A 22654-nucleotide genomic window follows, 5' to 3' on the forward strand; every position below is an offset into this window, starting at 1 on the left:
AGCTAGGCAGTGCTAATTTTAATGGCAGATAGCTCCTGGACCCGTTCGTGAGATGGACACGCTCATGGAGCTGCACATGGATTGCACACTTGACTGGCCGAGAAATCACATATTGATGTGAACTCAGCCAAACTGACCAAACTATTACATTTAGCACATTTGGTTAGGAAAATGTGGATTTTTTGTGCGTGGACACTCAATTTTTGTGCCAGGTCTCCACTAGCCTGTGTTACCCTTGATTGTCATGTTTCATAATCCCCAATATGCCTTATACCGCCATAATATAAGTATATACAATGACTTTGTATAATACAGTTGACATTTTTTTTTCAGTGTATTGTAAAAATGTGAATCTAACAATCAGGTTGTATATTTTTAAGATTTGCCATCAAACTCTTAGAAGATTTGGTTTTCTTTGTGGTGGATGTTCCAAACAATGGTCAAAATGTGTTGGAGATAGTGATTTCCAAGCCCAACAGAGAGCGTCAAAAGCTCATGAGGGAGCAGAACATACTTAAGCAGGTTGGATAAATTAATATTATTTATATTTATTGTGTTTTTTGGGATTTGATTCCCTTCTTTTACATTTTATGACTTTTGCTGTCTCTTATTGTTTTTGTTTTTAATTTATCTTTTTGTTCATGTTTATTTTTCTTCCTTATTGGTATATTATAATACAGTCATAAGAAAAGTTAAATACATATTACTTTGATTCTATAGTTTTCCATATAAGGATATAATAAAACAAATTATCTGGTCCTTAGAAGGTTTTAAAATTAGTTTGGTACAACCTCTGATGAGCGGCAACACATGACAAATTACTCGTCATTATTTAATTAGCAAAAACTAGGTCAAAGTGTAGAAGCAGTGTGTGAAAAATTAAGTACACCCCATAATCAATAGCTTGTATAACGACTTATGGTAGCAATAATTGATTTCTATATGATTTTCAGTCTCTCACATTGTCATGGAAATTGTCTCTTCAGAGAGGAAGAGGACTAGGACTCTAGTGCCACCTACTGTACAGGAAGTAGCAATCCTAAAAGTCAATAGTGACCCTTTAACGAGCCTTATCACATGACTTAGGATAAAAGCCAGAACCAGAAACTCAATTTGCAGATACTGTGTTTTGGGGTACTGCCCCTCGTCAGTGCAAAGTGTGAGTTCTGGTTTGGCTGGGCGAGAGGCGTCAGACGGTATCTAAGGAATTCTTGCCCATTCTTCTTCACAACGTTGTTTAAGTTCATTGAGGTTTATTGGCATTCGTTTATGCACAGTTCTCTATAGGTCCCACTACAGCATTTCAATTGGGTTGAGGTCTAGACTTTAACTAGGTCATTGCAACACCTTGATTTTTTTTCTTTTTCAGCCATTCTGATGTAGATTTGCTGGTGTGCTTCACATCATTGTCCAGATGCATGATCCAGTTACAGCCAAGCTTCAGCTTTTAGATAGATGCCCTCACATTTAACTCTAAAATACTTGGTATGCAGAGGACCTCAGGTCAAATCAGCTACAGCAAAACAAGCACCAAAATATCACCCTTCCACAACTTTGCTTGACAGTGATTGTGTTGGTATGCTGTGCTTGTTTTTTGCCAAATGTGGCACAGGGCATTGTTGGCAAACATCCCCACTTAGATCCCATCTGTCCATAGGACATTGTTATAGAATCCTTGCTGTTTGTTCACATGTAATTTTGCAAATTTTAGCAGTGTTGCGCTGGACTTTTTAGAAAAAAGAGGCTTGCTTCTGGCAACCCTTCCAAACAACCCATACTTGTTTAATCTTTTTCTAATTCTGCTATCTCGAATTTGAACATTTAACATGCTGAGACCTTTAAAGTCTGATCTATAGCGAATGGATTTTGTGCAATTTCTCTAAGCCGTACACAATCTGACCTTAGAGTGAGTTTGCTAGGACATTCACTCCTGGGAAGATTGGCAAGTGTCTTGAATGTTTTCCACTTGTGAATAATCTTTCTCACTATAGAATGATAGATTGAAATTAAATGGAAATGGCCTATAACCCTTCCCATATTGATGGACAATTTCTTCTCTAAGATCATTGCTGATGTCTTTCCTCCTTGGCATTGTGTCAACACACTGAATGGTCCACACCAACAAACTGCCAAAACTTCTGCTTCTATAGAGATGGTCATGATGATGAACACTTTATCAAGAGCGTTTAGTTTACCCCTTACCGATATCCGCCATACATGTACGCCGCAAGTCAGTACTGAGTGTATGGAGTGTGCTCATGGGATGAGCTTGCCACATACCACTAAGTAATGGCTGTGTCTTACAACTAGGACCTGACTCTAACACCAGCGAGCAGAGCTATTAACATTGTAAATGCCAATGTCTGACTCTGACAGAGACATTAACAGCGCACCGGCATGGGGGCGCATCATTGTTTGCACCCATCAGTGCTCCTGTGACATGCTCGCAGGGCACTGATGGGTTGCTAGGACAGCCGGGGGCAGGTTTGCCAACCGTACAGAAATTTCAGGACAGTTCGTAAAAGTAGGGTACTTTTTTGCCCTGTGTGTAAAAAAATGTTAAGGCTTCTGTTAAGGCTTTTTTTTAAGCTGAAGAAAATTATACAGATTTTGACTTTAATTATCATTATTTTACAATTTATAGAGAATGCAGCTGATGTCTCCATATCAGAATTATGGTCTACAAACATGGATCACTTATAATCATAATGATTTATTATAGATTTTCAAAGTGTCCATAAAAAATATTGTCTGTATGATTTTTTGATAAGATGTCCAGGAAAAATACAAACTCAAGTTGGCACCCCTTGCAGGGGTTCTGTTGAAGACCTCTGTGCCTGTCATTACAGAGCTCCCTTGAAACTCAGCCTGTGGAGATTGTGATTTTTTCTATATGCAGCACTACTGTGGTATTGCTGTATATAGTACAAGCGATCAGATAATCGCAGGTTTGAGTCCTCTAAGGGGACTAATAAATAAAGTAAAATGTAAATAAAAAGTATAAAAAATATAAAAAAAAGAAACAAGTTTAAATCATACCCCTTTTCCCCCATTAAAAATAAAAATAAAAAAAACAAAAAAATATATATTGTGTCAGTGTGTCCAAAAAAGTCTGATGTATCAAAATATAAAAATAATTAATCCGAGGAATGAACACCACAATCAGAAAAAAAATACAAAATAACGTTTCTCTATCGCTTCATTGGGGGACACAGGAAACCATGGGTGTATGCTGCTGCCACTAGGAGGCTGACACTATGCACAAAAAGTTAGCTCCTCCCCAGCAGTGTACACCCCACTGACTGGCATTAAGTTAATTAGTTTAGATTAGTGTTAGGCGTCAGGCTGTTGCTGGATTCAAAATGAGTCCAGAACCTTCTGTGGTCTCCCATTCTGGTCCAGCTGGGGCTGATGCTGTTCAGCATCATCGTCAGCCCCAACGCCTAGCTGGTCCACTAGATGTACAGATTGTCTCTTGGTTATTTGTGCCTAGCAATGTTAAGCATAGGTTGCGGAGGGAGACAGGGCTCTTGGAGTCTAAGTCCAGGATTCGCCGCACTGAGCATGCCTGTGACCTGGCGGACCGTGATTGGTGGTTTGGCAACCACCTGACCCGGTGACCTGGCACCGCCTGATTGGTCCATGGGTGGCGTCACCAATGGTGCGACGGTGGGCAGGGCTTAGTATTTAAAAGGCCCGCCCACAAACATGGCGGCTCGCTCTGATCATTGAGCAAGTGATGCTGTTTTGTGGACGACTGTGTTCCACGTAGTTTCCATAGGCAGGTGTAGTGGAAATAGGCAGGTAGCTTCGTCTAGCAGTCTGGCTCTGCCAAAGGGGTCCCCTAACACCCCGAGCAGCCTGCAGACGTCCTGTCCACGGCTATCGCCTGTCAGCCACGTGGAGTAGTACCCTTCAGTCCGGTAGCACGTCGGCTGGAGGCACGTGTACCCGTCGGCGTAGTCACACACGCATCCTAGCGCCGCCAGTGTAGTCCCTGTGCTGTAACAGGACTACAGATAGTTTTTCACCGCATATCTCTCGTGCTGCTAACGGAGATAGTGTGAATTGCTATACCCGTTCCAGTGTGCAGTAACACGGAAGGGTTTATCATTTAAGTTGGTTGCTTTCCTTTTCACTCGGAAAGTGTTCGGCAGCAGTCCACCAGGCTGCATCGCGGACCCCCGGGTCAGTTGCGTTCCATTATAATAAAGTTGTTTGCAACCGCCCTCCCAACACTTAGTGTCAGTAGGAGGTGGACACAGGTCTTTGACAAGACCCAGATCTACCTCGGTTTTCGTCGTTTTCCAGTGATTTTTTCCCTTTTTCTTTTTCAGAAGGTTCTTCTTTTACCTCTGGAGGGATACAGTGTGCGACAGTCACACTGTACTCTCATGTGGAGACTATGAGTATGGCGTGAACTGCCACCCCGTATCCTCCTCTGTCTATTGGGTAGGACCTTAACCCCTAACACATGAAGAGTGTTCAGGTGACCCGAAGGACAGTCCTGCCCCCCACTCCTGCCCGCTCGCCTACCAGAGCCTGACGGTTTCACGAGTATCGGACGTCCTGCTATCGGCCTTCCCGCCCTCTTGACGGTGAGGTCTGGATGTCTGATCGTATTTATGAGTCATCTGCAGAGACGAAGAGCTACCCCCTTTTTTCCACAGGGCCCAATCACTCTATTCCTTCACTGGAGGGGACAAGAAGATTGGCAACAGATGGATGCGGTGCATGTGTGTGGGCTCTATATTTTGTGTACATGTGTTTTGTGTGCCTGTTCCGACCTTAGGGCCTGCCCGTCACCTTCCTTTTTAGTCCTCCGCGCGCCACCTCCTCCTGCGCCAGCCTCTCTGCCTACTCTAGGGCCCAGCTGCTATGCAGCCTAGCCCCAGCCCTGGGCCCTGCCCACTTTTTTCCCTCTTATTGCGCGGGCTTTTTCTCTGCTGGTGCAGACACTCCCTGTCTCCTCTCTCAGCGGCGCGGGAAACTGCCCGACCTTTTGCTTTCATGAGGCCCACTCCTTCCTACCCGGGACGACCATTTTTGGGAATCTATATACCAGAACCTTAGGAGCCCTCCCCCAGCTAACCTTCCTGGCCCTCATCACCATGGCCTCCTGGGATCAGACTGCTGGTTCTCCCTGGCAGTCTGGTTACAAAATTTAGTCCCCGACTCAGATCTGGGCCTTTTCCTACGTCCGGGCAATGCCCCGTCACCCCGACCAATCAGTGTGTGGCCGGGACATGCCTCCGATCATCCCAGCCAATCAGTCGCTTGGTCTCTCCTGCGCTCCCCGCCCACCGTCCTCATCCATTCACAGCACGTCTTGCTCCCTTGATACCCGAGAAGAGAGGAGAGCTGCATCCAGGCCTACACTATTGCAGGGTTTGGGCCTGCCCTCGGCTGACTAAAGCTCCATGCTCACCAGCAGTCTCCTTCTGATCTCCAAGCCCCGGCTGCCCTGTCCTCTGGAGATATGGTAGGACAGGACATTCTTCAGGACAGACTACTAGGTGCAGTGCACAACACAGCTGGACGTCAGAGAATGCTATTCTGTGTAATGCATTCAGGTATACAGACCTTGACCGCAGCACAAAAGTGCTCCTTCATATGCCCCTTTTTCTCCTGGGTTCTATCCACGGTGAGTGAGTCGCAGGGTATTGAGAGTCAATTGCAGCCGTGGTATTGGTGCTCTGTCCTCTATCCAGTGAGTCAGATGCACCACTTACCAGGTACTTTATAGTCGACTGCAGCCACCTACGTTTCTTTCTATTCAGTGAATAAGATGTGCCTCGTGGTCGACAGCAGCAGCGGTACCAGTGTTCTGCCCACTACTGTGTGAGGCAGACACACCTTCTACCATGTACCTGACAGTCGACTGCAGCAGCGGTACCAGTGTTCTACCTGCTACCAGGCGAGTCAGATACACTTTCTATAACGTACCTCACGGTAGACTGCAGCTGCGGTATCTGTGTTCTGCCCACTACCAGGCTAATCAGAAACACCTTCTATCACCTACCTCATGGTCGACTGCAGCAGTGGCACCTATGTTCGGCCTGCTACCAGGAGAGTCAGGCACACCTTCTATCATGTACCTCATGGTCAACTGGTGCAGCGGTACCAGTGTTCTGCCCTCTACCAGGTGAGTCAGAAACGCCTTCTACCAAGTACCTGACGGTCGATTGCTGTGTGGCCCCCCAGGAGTCCGGTTTCCACATTGGCATTGCCTCCCTCACAGGGGGTGATGCCATGCCTAGAAGCAAGGAGGGGTCCCCTTATCAGGTAACACCAGCATCCCACACTTTTCCTGGCTCCAGACCAGAAGGAGGAGCTCTAACCCGGTTTCAGGGGAGCTTCCCCTTTAAATTAAAGCCCGGGGGCGGGAGTTAGAAAAGTCAGTTGTAGTGAGAAAAGTCAGTTGGAGATGGAGAGAGATGAGGGAGAACCTGGGGAGGGGAGCTGTGACCAAGCTCGCCCCAGAGAAATGCGCCAGAAACTGGACACCGGAGTACGTGGTTGCTCGGGTACTGAAGTCCCGGCAGCTAAATCCGGAGGGCAGGAGACTGCAGGTCTCCTGGCCCCACCAAACACCCGGCGGCTTAGCAGCATACTAGAGCACGGAGCCGCCACGAAGGAGCGACACCTGTAAAAGGCTCGAGCTGCATGCCATACAGACCAGGATTTAACGATAACTCAGGAAAGAGGGCCGGAGCATACCTTTAGGCAGCAGGGCCAAAGAGGACAGCGCAGAAGGAAGGCCTACAACCCCACCTGGCGAGGTGGATCCCAAATTGCTTCTAAGCTGCCCGGATCTTCATTACCTTCTGTTACCAGTGCCCCGGTCTGCACCATCAAACATCAAGTAAAGGTAGAGGAAACCGCCATTCTTGTGTCATCTGGTCATTATCTGCACCCTCAGTCCTGCACCCCAAAATCCACAATCCCCTACATAAACCGCACCGGTAGCTCTGGGGCCCCGGTTACCAGTGGGGAGCAAATCCATCCCAGCTGCGTCACTAACGGCCCCAGCGGTCTCTTTCAGCAGCGGCAGACACCTATAGCTGCATACCACTGGTGGCGTCACAAAACTTTTCCCCTAAATAAACTGTCCTTTTTATTGACCGCCTAGGGCCCCGGACCAGGTCACACCCCCGTGACATTCCCAAGGAACCGACCGACTCTGTGGCGAGTACCCCATGGTCCTAGGGGGCGCGTCAGCTGCAGAGGTCCATGTTCCTGTTTAATATTCAGTAAGTCAGGCGCACCACCCACCACATACCTCATGACCGATTGCACCGGCATTCACGTTCTGCCCACTATGCAGTGATAACCACATGGCCGAGCACAGCAGCATTGTAAATACCTGGTCTACTTTCCAGCTGGTCAGTCACTCATCTGTCATATATCCCAAATGATCGCTTGCAGTACCTTTTTTCAGGGGCTCTGTCCGCGATTCAGCAAGTCAGACCTCCTTCCTGTCATGCACCTCTCCCTGATTGCGGTTGCATCCCATGTGCCTTGTCCACCATCCTGTTATTTGGACCTATGGCCATGTCCCATCATAGCAGCAGCTTTTTTAGTGTTCTGGCTTCTGTCCAGTGAGTCAGATTCTACATCTACCATGATTCTCACGTCTGAGCGCAATGCAATCCAAGAGCGCTTGAGCGATCTCACCACCTGAGTTCTTTGCCTGTTTTTTTCGGCACTTACCTTTTATTTCCTACAGAGCGAGGATAAATCCATAAGTACCATTGCCTATTTAGCCCTGGGATTCCATTTCTGAATGTTATGTGAACGAGCTCCCTCCTCACACAAGAATTTGATCAGATAACACCTTACCCTTTACAGCAACGACCATAGTACGAGTTTCTTCCTATGGCAAGAATTGTGTCCTTCCGAGTATCTTTTACATTTTGATTTCCATGTCCAGCACTGCCTCGCCAAGACAGCTCATTCCATTTGTGTAATCCCTGCCTAAATCTGACCCTGTGGGGCACAAGGTCAGCACTCGGGCCCAGCTGGTTGTCAGTGAGCCGGTCTCCACTCTTTCCGTTGCCTACACAAGGCATTCTTGTTGCCAGCGCCAGGCGTCCTCCCAGGGTCCCCTCCTTGATTAGTAGAACCTCGCTGAACAGGTTTTGATCCTTGTTTGTGTTTTTCTTACAGCAACCAATTTTTTTTCCCGTTCCTCTTCGTGATCATCTGTCGAGTTGCGGCTCATGCCAAGGTAAGCGGTCCCACATGTGAGGATCCCTGCTCCCTTCCTTTCTAAGATGGTCGAGGTTGGACAAGGTCTTCCCAAGAAGATGCAGGAAATCAGTGCTTGTTTTCGCCATCTGTCGGACCGCTCATTCTCTTATCAACTAGTTTTTCCTCCAATGTCTCTTTTCTCGCCATTCGGGCACTTCCTGACTCTCGGTTTCAGACTGTCGTTATTCAGCTCTTGGGTCCTAGGTTCTGAATATTTCTCCCAATTCAGGGTAGGACAGTACCTATTTTTCCTTGCTGGATCTACTGCTTAGGTACTGATGTGCCTTACAACGCTCTCCAAAACGGCTAATTCCATAGAACCTACGACCTTCCACTGTGGGCTGTAGCTCAGTGGTGAGAGCAACAGCCTGTGAACATTAGGATGCATACTGTGATGCGAGTTGGAGTCCTAGGTGGGACCCTATAACAAGAGGGGGAAGAGTTGAATATATAATTTAATTTATTCCACCCAGTGCACTTGTATTTGCTCCAGTGCATTTCTTCTGGACTGTGGAGACTCCTAGAATCTCTACAAGCCTTATGAGTTGCCATCGGCTTAGACCTTTCTCAGTGTCCTTACAGGGATCACACATTTGGTCCTGGACTCCTCTTTTTCGATGTGCTCTGAGATTCTTTGCACTTTTCTCGGAGCACACTTCCGCTTGAGCTCGAACATCTTCAGGTGATAATCGCCCCCTTTTTTCGTCCAGAAGGGTTCTCCTTTTTCGGAATGCAATCGCTCTGAATTTCCCCCTGGTTTTCTCTCTTCTGAGCATATTCTTAGTCTTGGCCTACTGGTGGGTTTCTACTCTCATTCTTCGCAAAAGATCCTTCAGACCGAAGTAAATTTGTGATGACTGTCATCTCTCCTCTTCTCAGCTAGGAACTTTAGCCTACCGTCCTTCTTCATTTGGATCCTGGAGTCTTGGTATTCTCTAAGGCTCCTCTCCTTCTTCATCTGAAATCTGGAGGGAAGGTATTGTCTTATTTCCAATGCGGAACCCAGAATTCTCTTTCCTTCCAAGATATAACGCTATCCTGGTCAGCCTCAGTGTAGGTATCTGTTCATGGACTGATCAATATTTGCGGATTCGTCCACAGTAATCTAAGTTCTACTGACTTCCCAACCTGCGAAATGTATTCGACAGGAGAATGGTAGTCTCATCAGAAGGTTCCCCATTTTATTTCTTCAAACAGTTTTTGTCCATGGTAATTTATAGCCGAATATACCCTACTTCCTCTACGAGGGTTTTTCAGCCCACTTCCAGATTCCGCGACTATTCCACGTTATTCTCCAACACTTTCACATTCACCTACACTTGAATCCTTCTATTGTGAACTGTGGCTCATTGGTAGAGCAGCAGTTTGCTAACACTAAGAGGCGCATTCGTTTTTCGGGGAGACCGAAACACAGGAGGGAGATGAAGTGAATATGTATTTTCCTTCCTTCCCTTCTTCTCCTAACATGGACGTAGTCTACTTTCTTACAGTCTCCTCTTGGAAACTTCTATATCTGTTTTTTTCCAATTCCTTCATCTTCGCTATTTCAATTGGACTATCCTTGCACTCAGCTCTCTAAAGGGCCATGTTTTCTGCGCTGTGTATTCTCTTCCAGAAGAATTTAGCTTCTCGCTCTCTGGTCAGAATTTTTCTTAAGGGAGTGGCTCACGCAGTTCTTCTGTATCGAATGCCAATTGATCCCTGGGAACTCAACCTTGTTCTGGAGGCCCTCAGGAGTTCTCCCTTTGCACCACTGCAAGTCTCTGTCTCTGCCTTCTTGGAAGGTGGTTTTCCTTGTGGCCATTTCTTCCATCAGGCATGTTTCGGAGCTGGTGGCTCTGTCTTGTCGCTCCACCAGAACAGGGTGGTCTTGCGACCAGTGCCTTCTTTCCTTCCCTAGGTGGTTTCCACCTTTCATCTCAATGAGGACATTGTCCTACTTTCCTTTTGTCCATCTCCGTCTCACTCTCTGGAATGCTCCTTGAACAAGTTGATTATGGTCAGGGTTTACCTTGCTTGGACCGCCCCCTTCCGGAAGATGGATTCTTTTTTTGTTGTCCTTGAGGGGGCGTGGAGAGGCCTTCCAGCTTCCAGGCCTACGAACACTCGCTGAATCCTAATGGCAATCCTGACTAGGAACAGAACTGCTCCCCCTGGGATTAAGGCCCACTCTACTCGAGTGGTGGGTGCCTCCTTCGTTGTTTGTCATAGGGCTTCTGCCCTACAGCTTTGTGAATCGGCAACCTGTTTTTTTCCATTCACACGTTCGCCAAGTTTTACAGAATCCATACCTTCAGCTGATGCCAGCCTAGGTAGGAGAATATCGCAGACGGCAGTAGTTAGTTCTCCGACCTTTATGGAGTTTTCTGCTGTTTTCCCTCCCCAGGGACTGCTTTGGGACATTCCTTGGTTACCTGTGTCCCCCAATGGAGCGATAGAGAAAACAGAATTTTTGGTTACTCACTGTAAAATCTGTTTGTCGGAGCCTTCATTGGGGTACACAGCACCCTCCCATATTTGACAGCTTTTACTAACTGTTGTTATAATATTACAGTTTGGATTTGTGTATTTCTCTTTTAAATGTTGCTTCTCCTACTGCTTGTACACTAACTGATTGACTTACTGCCAGTCAGTGTGGTGTACACTTCTGGGGAGGAGCAAACTTTTTTTGTGCATAGTGTCAGCCTCCTAGTGGCAGCAGCATACACCCATGGGTTCCTGTGTCCCCCAATGAAGGCTCTGAGAAACAGATTTTGCAGTGAGTAACCAAAAATCCTGGTTTTTTTTGGTCACCGCAATAGCCCAAAAAATGCTGTATTGCTGTGTTGTCTCACCCCACATAAAGCAAGCCCTCACAAAGTTCTATCGATCAAAAAATGAAAGCATTATAAGTCTCAAAAAATGGCGATGCTATTAAAAATGTTGTTTTTCAAAGTGCTTATTTTTTTCATCAGTAAAACAATGAAAAACCTTGACAAATTTGATATCAGCACAATCATACTGATGAGGAGAATTATATTGCCAGGTCATTTTTACCACACAATTTACACCATAAAAACAATTCCTAAAAAAAACAATGTCATAATTATGTTTTTTTTTTGCAATTTCACCGCACTTGGAATTTTTCCCCGGTTTTCCAGTACACTATGTGTTAAATGAATGGTGTCAATCAAAAGTACAACTTTTCCCTCAAAAAACAAGCCCTCATACATCTATGTGGACAGAAAATTATAAAAAGTTATGGCTCTTGGAAGAAGAGGAGGAAAAAATGAAAATGAAAACAAAAAAGACCATGTTGGAAGGAGTTAAAGGGAATCTGTTAGCAGGTTTTTGTTATGTAATCTGAAGACAGCAAGAGGTAGGGGTTTAAACACAGATTTCAGGGAAGCCTGTCTTATCCTATTCAGTAGTTTTGTTTGCTTGCAATATTTGATTTAGCACCAGGAGCTTATCAATGCTGGGACACAACAGTGCATGCATGTCTGTCTGACACGCCCCCTCCTATGATAGGCGGGGTTAGCATCCTCAGCTCTGCTGTATTGCCAAGTCTAAAAGCTCTGATTCTGTCAGAATGGCTGCACCCAGTAAACTACCGTATTTTGCAGACTATAAGATGCACCCCAAATTTTGGGGAAGGAAAATGGGGAAAACATTTTATTTAAATAAAATGGTGGTGTGTCTTATAGTCTGATTTTATGATAGCTTACCAGGGGGGCAGCGGCAGTGGTGGAGTGGGGTCAGAGGAGGCAGGGTCGCTGCTGCAGGAGGCCAACGGCGGCGGCAGGAGTGGGACGATGCCCTGGGCATTTTCTCATAAGCCCACACAGGAAAATCAATGGGAAAGGGACTCTGCTCACTGCCGACATTTTTTTGAAAGCCCAGGACCCACAGCCTCGCAATGCTGGGACACCCCTTCCTCCCAGCATGGGGCCTGCAGCATTGCTCCACTCCTGCCGCCGCCGGCCTCCTGCAGCAAGAACCCTGCCTCCTGTGACCCCTCTCCACTGCAACCTCACCCCACCCTCGGTAAGTTACCTTCAGACTCTAAGGTGCAACCCCATTTTCCTACCAAATTTTGGGGAAAAAAAGTGCGTCTTATAACCCGAAAAATACAGTAAGTGATACATTGTTGGATTCAACTTCTCTTTGCCTACATCAGGCTGCTCTCAGATGAGGTAGCAAAAACCTGCGGACAGATTCCTTTTAAAAGCACTTGACTGCTACTGCTTATGTCCTATAGAAGCAGTAAGGGTATACCTAATTTTTCACACATCACTTCTGCATTTTGGCCTAGTTTTTGTTAACCCTGCTGTTCTGTTTGGGTCTACTATACACTTATAATGTTCGCATTTTTGATCGGACCTATTAAAGTCTTGATTTTTAGCTAATTTAAGTGTTTTATTTGAATACCTGTTGCATTATTATACTGTATCTGAACATGATTGTTCATAAACAAATGAAAAATGAAATCAAAAACTTAATTTTTATTTTTTTTGTATCAAAAAATGTTACATTGCCTTATTGTAATATTCATGCATATTGCACATTTGCACAAAAAAAAATATTATTTATATAACTGTAAACTATATCAAATAACATCAAACTGTATGTAAATATATTTAAAAAAAAAAAAAATAAATAAAAGTTCAGTTTTTTCTATATAAAATGGTAAATAAGGTTTACGGTGCTAAATTTACTGTTTGCATTATTCACAAGTATAATTTACATGTCTTTTGCATAAATACCTTGCACAACTGCAACATATCACATTTGTTTTGTGATTACTTGATGTTGGACAGAAGGCTCATCGTTTCCGTTTTAGGCTGGTTGCATTGCTGGTGGAGGCCGTGGGTATCGTAGCAGTGCCGGTGGAAGCCGTTGGTAGCCGTTGGTTCACTTTCTTTAGCATGCTGTTGGATCCTATGGACAATGGCTGCCGCTCCATCATCTCTGGGTGTTACTTTTCTTTCTTTGATACATGGGCTAATCAGTGGTTTTTCCAACACAGTAAGAGAACCGGCTAACACAAGGAAAATAAGAAAATCTTTTCTTTTACAATGTGAAATGTTGACAACTGAATTGAACTATTTCTATATGAACAGCAGGGTAAATAAGATACAGCAAAAAAAAATTTGCACATAGATATACTGGAAGCGAATCCATCTGCTGTATCATAATTAGAAAATGTATGTATGTGTAAATCTGCACGGACCAAAAGGACCTAGATAAACTGAGAAATAGTAGTAGATATAATATATAGTCCAAAATGAGATTATAACGCCTTTATTTTACTCAAAAAATGGCTGGAGATTAGCATAAAAGGCTATCCGTCATTTTTGACCAAACAGTACAAAAAAAACGTAGAGCAAAAAGTAAGCAAAAAAAATACCCATAGTAAGAACCCCTCAAATGAGGAAAAGTCAATTAACCACAAGTTTCAGACCCACATAATGAATATTTTAAAAAATATCAAATTTCAAATTCGGTCATTTTTGAGCAACAGGGTTAAATAACTAATGACACGGTTTAATTTGTCATATAAAGTTGTTGTTCATTCAAGGTTGTATTTACCTAATTTTAAGAGCTTCTAAGGACCAAATTTATTTTATTTTCTGTTCAAAGAGGTTTTATTAGTGGTTCTCATTTCTGTATTATGCTTTATTTAAGGTTTTTCTTTTATTCTTTGTAACACTTGGTCTCACTTTCATATATTTTTTTAGATTTTTGGAATTCTTAAAGCACCATTTAAAGACAAAGGTGGGGATGGTCCTCTACTTAGGCTTGAAGAACTCTCTGACCAAAAAAATGCTCCATACCAGTATATGTTCAGACTCTGCTATCGAGTTCTCCGTCACTCTCAGGATGATTATAGGAAGAACCAGGTAATGTAGATAATTGTCTTAATCAAACGTCTTAATATTGGCATACTAAAACTGTCTTTTAACCTTCAAGCCATTTGATGTACATACCCATAATGAGCATGTCACTTTGTGCTCCATGATGGATATGTTCATTTTGCTGATCTCACGGTACAGCTTTTGTACTGGTGCAATCAGATGCAGGAGGCCGAGTGATTTACATAATCAGACTTCTACTGTAACTGTAAAGATCGGTGTTCTTTGCAATCCCAGCAGGTTAACCCCTGATATGCCACTGTCAATAGTGACAGAGGCAGAAGAGGAGTTTGGCTGTGGGAAATCATTCTCTCTGGCATCCCATTGGCACCCCCGTAGCCAGATCATGGCATGTTGATGAGTTGATATGGCAACCAGAGGCTTGCCATACACTATAGCACATCAGATCCCGCCGGAGCATCACATAATATATGCTGAAAATCTGCAGTATATATCACACATGATTAACTGAGACACTGTTGTAAACATCAGGATACATTGAGACTGCTGTATACATGACATAGCATACACTGAGACTGCTGTGTAGATCACATAGAATAAACCGAGGGTCTGCTGTATACAGAACATAGGATAAACTAAGATTTTGCTATATACATCACATTGTGTATACTGAGACTCTGCTATATCACATATGATACACTGAAACTCTGCAGTATATATCACACATGATACACTGAGACACTGCTGTATACATCACATAGGATATTCTGAGACTCTGTTGTATATACATCACATAGGATACACTGAGACTCTGCTGTATACATCATATAGGATACACTAAGGATCAACTGTATATCATTATTAGATTGGTTGGGGGCCTTATTTAGATTGCTTATACGTGCCATATTTTTAGCAGGATGGTACTAGGCATTACAGTTTTGTTCCATTCACTTGAATAGGACAATTCTGTAATACCTTACTTTGCCGCTATGAAAAGTATGGTGAAGCGAGAACAAACCAGCCTGGAAGACGCTGTGAACTCTGAAGAAGCTGTAGAATTTGCACAAGCTGTTATGCTTCTTCAAACAGCTGATTGGTGGGGAAACCGACAATTGGACCTCCAATGGTATAATATCATTATTCTATCTATCTATCGTTAGTCTATCATAAGCAAAGGCCATCAGTGTTTCAACATGACACTGGAAAAGCTATTTATCTCAGGAAGGATTGTTTGAAAAAGATGAAGAAAATAACCAGTTACAAGATGGATGGATAAAGACCAGGCCATTTACACAATGTCCGGAAGAAAAAAAATAGTAATAGTTTAATATTTCAATATAAGAAAGTGAGGCTATAAGTGGATGAGCATCATAGTTGAATGGTCAAGAAAAATTTATATCTTTGAAGAGTCAAATCAATATATGGTATAAGTTTAAATGCCCTGTTTTCTCTCACTGTAGGAGCACATCGCCAAGCAATTTGGGGTGATGCAATCTCAGATTGGATATGACATTCTGGCTGAGGACACAATTACTGCACTGCTACATAACAATCGAAAACTTCTAGAAAAACACATAACTAAAACTGAGGTTGAGACTTTTGTCAGCTTGGTTAGGAAAAACCGTGAGCCAAGGTAAGCGCACTTTTCTCAATAACGTGCTCACTCCTGTTTGCTGGATGATTTAATACAACTAACTCTTATGTAATTGATGGGAGAAAAAATGTAGGGTTCCAAATGTAGTCAGTCATATATTATAAAACCATGATTCAGGATATGTGTGGCTACGGGATCATTCCTTAACCCCTTTACACCCAAAGGCTGTTTGCACGTTAATGACCAGGCCAATTTTTACAATTCTGACCACTGTCACTTTGAGGCAATAACTCTGGAACACTTCAACGGATCCCACTGATTCTGAGATTGTTTTTTCGTGAAATATTATACCTCATGATAGCGGTAAAATTTATTTCTTATGACTGACGTTTATTTGTGAAAAAATCGGAAGTGTGGCGAAAACTTTGAAAATTTTGCAATTTTCAAACTTTTAATTTTCAGAGGGATATGTCACTCAAAATAGTTAATAAATAACATTTCCCACATGTCTACTTTACATCAAAACAATTTTGGAACCAAATTTTTTTTTTGTTAGGAAGTTATAAGGGTTAAAATTTGACCTGCGATTTATAATCTTTACAACAAAATTTACCATTTGAAGTGACACTGAGGGGCCTTTATGACAGAAAACACCCAAAAGTGACACCATTCTAAAAACTGCACCCATCAAGGTGCTCAAAACCACATTCAAGAAGTTTATTAACCCTTCAGATGCTTCACAGGAATTTTTGGAATGTGGAAGAAAACAATGAACATTTAACTTTTTTTCACTAAAATTTAACTTTAGATCCAAATTTTTTATTTTCGCAAAGGTAACAGGAAAAAATGGACTCCAAAATGTGTTGTGCAATTTCTCCTGAGCATGCCAATACACCATATGTGGGGGAAAACCATCGTTTGTGCGCTCGGAAGGCAAGGAGCGACATTTGACTTTTTGAATGTAAAATTTGTTTGAATAATTAGCAGACACTATGTCGCGTTTGGGGAGTCCCTGATGTGCCTAAACAGTGGAAACCTTCCACAAGTGACACCATTTTGGAAACTAGACCCCTAAAGGAACGTATCTAGATGTCAGGTGAGCACTTTGAACCCCAACTGTTTCACAAAAGTTTTAGCCCCAATTTTTTTATTTTCACAAGGGTAACAGGAGAAATTGGACCCCAAAAGTTGTTGTGCAATTTCTCCTAAGAATGCTGATACCCCATATGTGAGAGAAAACTACTGTTTGGGCGCACGTCATGGCTCGAAAGGGAAGGAGTAACGTTTTGGAACGTAGTGATGGAATGGTCTGCGGGTGTCATGTCGTGTTTGCAGAGCCCCTGATGTGCCTAAATAGTGGAAATGCCCAAAAAGTGCCCCCTTTTTTTGGAAACTAGACCACCCCCAATGAATTTATCTAGATGTGTGGTGAGCACCTTGAACCCCCAGGTGCTTCACAGAAAATTATAACGTTGACTTGTGAAAATAAAAAAATGATTTTTTTTTCCACAAAAATGTTATTTTAGCAATTTCTCATGAGCATGCAGATAACCCCATATGTAGTCGAAAACTGCTTTTGAGGCACAGTGGAAAGCTCCGAAGGGAGGAAGCGCCATATTGGAGTTCATATTTTGCTGGGCTAGTTTGATGGTGCTCCCACCATAAGAGACCCCATTTTACAAACTACATCTCTCAATGAATTCATCTAGCGGTGCAGTGAGCATGTTGACACCACATGTGCCTCACAGAATTTTACACCATTATGCGGTGAAGATGTAATGACAGCCATCTCCCCAGTGCCAATACCTGACATGCAGCCCCATATCATCAATGACTGGAAATTTGCATGTTCTCTTCATGCAATCATCTTTATAAATCTCATTGGAATGGCACCAAACAAAAGTTCCAGCATCATCACCTTGCCCAATGCAGATTCGCGATTCATCACTGAATATGACTTTCATCTAGTCATCCACAGTCCGCGATTGCTTTTCCTTAGCCCATTGTAACCTTGTTTTTTTATCTGTTTAGGTGTCAATGATGGCTTTTGTTTAACTTTTCTGTTTGTAAATCCCATTTCCTTTAGGCGGTTTCTTACAGTTCGGTCACAGACATTGACTCCAGTTTCCTCCCATTCGTTCCTCATTTGTTTTGTTGTGCATTTCTTGTTTTGGAGACATATTGCTTTAAGTTTCCGGTCTTGACGCTTTGATGTCTTCCTTGGTCTATCAGTATGTTTGCCTTTAACAACCTTCCCATGTTGTTTGTATTTGGTGCAGATTTTAGACACAGCTGACTGTTAACAACCAACATCTTTTGCAACATTGCGTGATGATTTATCTTCTTTTAAGTGTTTGATAATCCTCTCCTTTGTTTCAATTGACATCTCTCTTGTTGGAGCCATGATTCATGTCAGTCCACTTGGTGCAACAGCTCTCCAAGTTGTGATCACTCCTTTTTAGATGCAGACTAATGAGCAGATCTAATTTCATGCAGGTGTTAGTTTTGGAAATGAAAATTTACAGGGTGATTCCATAATTTTTTCCTCAGAATTGAGTGATTCCATAATTTTTTCCCTCTGCTTGGTCTGAAAAAAATTACCCTTACTGAGTACCACATTTTTAATCTTGATTTCTTTTAGTGTTTCTTAAAGCCCTAAAGTTGCCATTTGAAATGACTTTAGTTTTGTACCTTGTCTGTGATCTGCTTTTTTTCAACAACATTAAACAACTGAATGAACATCCTTCGAGCCCGGTGATTCCATAATTTTTGCCAGGGGTTGTAGTAATGTGGAAGCCCCCTATATTTCCTTTAACAGATGACGGACCGGAATGGGGACTTGCTTTTTTTGTGGATTGAGTTGAAGCTTTTATTGTGATCCAAAATATGTAAAATGTTCTCATTTATCCTGTGCTCTACGCTGAGCACTGATATCGGGGTTTCTATTTAAATCTCAGAGTGAGATCATTTAGATGAAACCCCCGAGGGATCCATTCACTATAATGAGACAGCAGAGTTAAGCCTCTTTCACACCTCAGTGTGTCCGGTACGTGTGGTGACAGTTTCCACATGTACCGGAGACACATACACACGCAGACTCATTCACATGAATGGGTCTGTGCACATATCAGTGTGTTTCCACAGACCATGTGTCCGTGGCCAAAACACGTTGACATGTCCATTTTTTTCACGCTGCACGGGCCGCAAACCATCCCACACTGATGACATACGGATGACATCCGTGTGACATGTACTGGCGCCTGGGAATCTGAGTATAGTTCCATCTGAATCATGTATTTCAGAGATTTACACACTATATATATTTTTTTATTATTTTTACATTTTTCAAAAAATATTTTTTACAACTTTTTTTCACTTTTTTACTTAGCCTCGGTATGGGACTTTCGCTTTCTGCCGTCTGATTGCAGTTATAAGGTATAGCAGTGCAAGATCACTGCAGACACAAGATAGTTTGATCATGCACTGCACATGATCAAACTACCTTGCTAGTGCCTGGTGACCTGGATGTCGTCATGACGACATCGGGTCACCATGAAAACGATTAAGACCCCGTGATGACGCCACGGGGTCTCCGATCCAAGAGCAAAGGGGCTTTTGTCCCTCTGCTCGCTAGCTAAGTGCTGCATTTAGGGGGTTAAAGTGCCGGGAGCGGTGTGGGCACCGCTCCTGTCACTGGGTTCAGGGTGTCAGCTGTCAGAATCAGCTGACACCCGGTAGCGATTGCACCTGCACAGCCGTTGTGCGGGCGCGATAAGTAAGATGGAAAAAATACGTGCCTGGTCCATAAAGCTCAGGGCACAGGGACATATTAATACGGCTCACGTCAGAAAGGGGTTAAAGGTCAGTCTGCTTAAATCATTGAGAATTCTAGTTAACTTATTTTATTGTATTTGTACTGATCAAAGTCATAGCAGACTGTATACAGTTATGGGGAAAGTTCTCTGTTGTCTGAGAAGGGAGTCTGCCCAATAAATAAATCTTTCACACATTGCAGTAAGGGAGAGACGGAGAGATGGTTTAGTGTGCCCGTATTGATAAATCTCCCACATTATGTTTTACCAAAAATGGTTTATTGAACACATGATAAGATCCATAGATACCTGTAGGTTGATAATCCTCTCTTTCTTCTAGGTTTCTAGACTACCTTTCAGATTTGTGTGTATCAAATCATATTGCAATCCCAGTAACTCAAGAGCTCATTTGTAAATGTGTTTTAGATGCCAAAAACAGTGATATCCTCATAAAAACAGAGTAAGTACTTTCATCTCTAAATGATTGCTTTCTTACTGTGTTTGAGACTGGTTATTTGTTGGATTGCAACATTCATTCTGTACTATACTTGTAGAAACAGCAGCAAAAAGTTTATTTTTTCAAAACAGGTCACCACTCAATAAAGGTAATATGAAGGTCCTAGGGACATTTTATATATTTTTTACCTACGTATTCATTAAAGGTTATGTTTTAACCTCTCTCACTACTTTATTTGTACTATACATGTACAATTAATAGGATATTTCCATTTTCCCGCCGAGGGGTTAAGAATGCTAAATTTAGCTCATTGGTATATGCTGTTTATACAGTGCCTACAAGTAGTATTCAACCCCCTGCAGATTTAGCTGGTTGACACATGCGGAATTAACTTGGCATTGTGACATTTGTACTGTAGATCAGCCTGGAAGTGGGAAATGCACTGCAGCAAATTTTGCTTTTTTTTTTTTTTTTTTTTTTTTTAAAACGTTAAAAGTTAATTCAGAGTGTCATTTATTATTCAACCCCTCAAACCACAAGAATTCTGTTTGGTCCCCCTAAAGTATTAAGAAGTAGTTCAGGCACCAAGAATAATGAGCTTCACATGTGTGGATTAAAGATCTCTTTTGCCAGCCTTTTCTGACTATTTAAGACCCTCCCCAAACTTGTGAACAGCACTCAGACATGGTCAACATGGGAAAGACAAAGAAGCATTCCAAGGCCATCAGAGACAAGATCGTGGAGGGTCACAAGGCTGGCAAGGGGTACAAAACCCTTTAAAAGGAGTTGGGCCTACCTGTCTCCACTGTTGGGAGCATCATCCGTAAGTGGAAGGCTTATGGAACTACTGTTAGCCTTCCACGGCCTGGACAGCCTTTGAAAGTGTCCTCCCGTGCCGAGGCCAGGCTTGTCCGAAGAGTCAAGGCTAACCCAAGGACAACAAGGAAGGAGCTCCGGGAAGATCTCATGGCAGTGGGGACATTGGTTTCTGTCAATACCATAAGTAACGTACTCCACCGCAATGGTCTCCGTTCCAGACGAGCCTGTATGGTACCTTTACTTTCAAAGCGTCATGTCAAGGCTCGTCTACAGTTTGCTCATGATCACTTGGAGGACTCTGAGACAGACTGGTTCAAGGTTCTATGGTCTAATGAGACCAAGATCGAGATCTTTGGTGCCAACCACACACGTGACGTTTGGAGACTGGATGGCACTGCATACGACCCCAAGAATACCATCCCTACAGTCAAGCATGGTGGTGGCAGCATCATGCTGTGGGGCTGATTCTCAGCCAAGGGGCCTGGCCATCTGGTCCGCATCCATGGGAAGATGGATAGCACGGCCTACCTGGAGATTTTGGCCAAGAACCTCCGCTCCTCCATCAAGCATCTTAAGATGGGTCGTAATTTCATCTTCCAACAAGACAACGACCCAAAGCACACAGCCAAGAAAACCAAGGCCTGGTTCAAGAGGGAAAAAGTCAAGGTGTTGGAGTGGCCTAGTCAGTCTCCTGACCTTAACCCAATTGAAAACTTGTGGAAGGAGCTCAAGAATATAGTCCACATGAGACACCCAAAGAACCTAGATAACTTGGAGAAGATCTGCATGGAGGAGTGGGCCAAGATAACTCCACAGACCTGTGCCGGCCTGATCAGGTCTTATAAAAGACGATTATTAGCTGTAATTGCAAACAAGGGTTATTACACAAAATATTAAACATAGGGGTTGTATAACAATTGACCCACACTTTTAGGTTTAAAATTTAATAAAATTCAACTGAGCAACATAACTTTTTGGTTTGTAAGATTTATGCTTCTGTTCATAAAACCTACTCTCGTTTGCAGTTTGAAGGCTCTAACTTATTTGCATCTTATCAAACCAGCTAAATCTGCAGGGGGTTGAATACTACTTGTAGGCACTGTATGTATGTTACTTGACTTAGACCCTCCACTTCTAGGTATAGTCAGATCTCTGAAGTAGATCACCTCCCCACATTTAATATCTAAATAGTAGCATAGGTTGAATGAAGACCTAGGTCCATCACGTTCAGCCTTCCTCCCCAATTGTATATTTTGTCTAATTTAATTAACCCACAATATTAAGTGTATCAAGGAAATCGTCCAACCCTTTTTTTGAAAGCTGTTATAGTGCCGGTCATCACTACCTCTTGTGGTAGGGCATTCCACCGTCTGACTGTAAAGAACCCTTTCCTGTTTAGGTGCCGGTTTAGGTTTCTTCCACCAGTAATGAGTGTCCCCTGGTCCTTAGTATGGTCTTTGGAAGGAATAAGTCATGTGCTAGACCTTTGTACTGACCGCACATATATTTATACATGTAAATGAGATCTCCTCTGAGGCGTTTTTTTTTTCTAAGCTAAACAAGCCCAACTTTTCCAACCTCTCATCATATGAGAGGCCTTCCATCCCTTGTAATAATCTAGTTGCCCGCCTTTGAACTGACTCTAACTTCTGAATATCCTTTTAAAATGTGGAGCCCAAAACTGGATCTCATATTCTAGATGTGGCCTCACCTGTGATTTATAAAGGGGTAACAATACATTGGGATTGCGGGATTTTATTTCTCTTTTTATGCATCCTAAAATCTTATTTGCTTTTGCTGCTGATTGACATTGAGTACTGCTGCTCAACTTACTTGTAACCAGAATACCCAAGTCCTTCTCCTG

The 22654-nt window shown here is 43.1% G+C and overlaps 1 protein-coding gene across 1 annotated transcript in view; it reads left to right on the forward strand.

Moving 5' to 3' along the window:
• The window catches only part of ITPR3 (inositol 1,4,5-trisphosphate receptor type 3), a 373063-nt gene that overhangs the window by 136928 nt on the left and 213481 nt on the right, over positions 1 to 22654 (forward strand). The window contains exons 14-17 of the mRNA XM_073666508.1: positions 381 to 522; positions 13974 to 14135; positions 15569 to 15741; positions 19855 to 19974. Of these exons, the coding sequence (XP_073522609.1) occupies positions 381 to 522; positions 13974 to 14135; positions 15569 to 15741; positions 19855 to 19974 (597 nt within the window). The remainder of the gene's footprint in view (positions 1 to 380; positions 523 to 13973; positions 14136 to 15568; positions 15742 to 19854; positions 19975 to 22654) is intronic.

Source organism: Phyllobates terribilis, unplaced genomic scaffold, assembly GCF_046119375.1.
Source record: "Phyllobates terribilis strain yellow unplaced genomic scaffold, ASM4611937v1 Scaffold_2__4_contigs__length_985480577, whole genome shotgun sequence".
Classification (NCBI taxonomy): Eukaryota; Metazoa; Chordata; class Amphibia; order Anura; family Dendrobatidae; genus Phyllobates; species Phyllobates terribilis.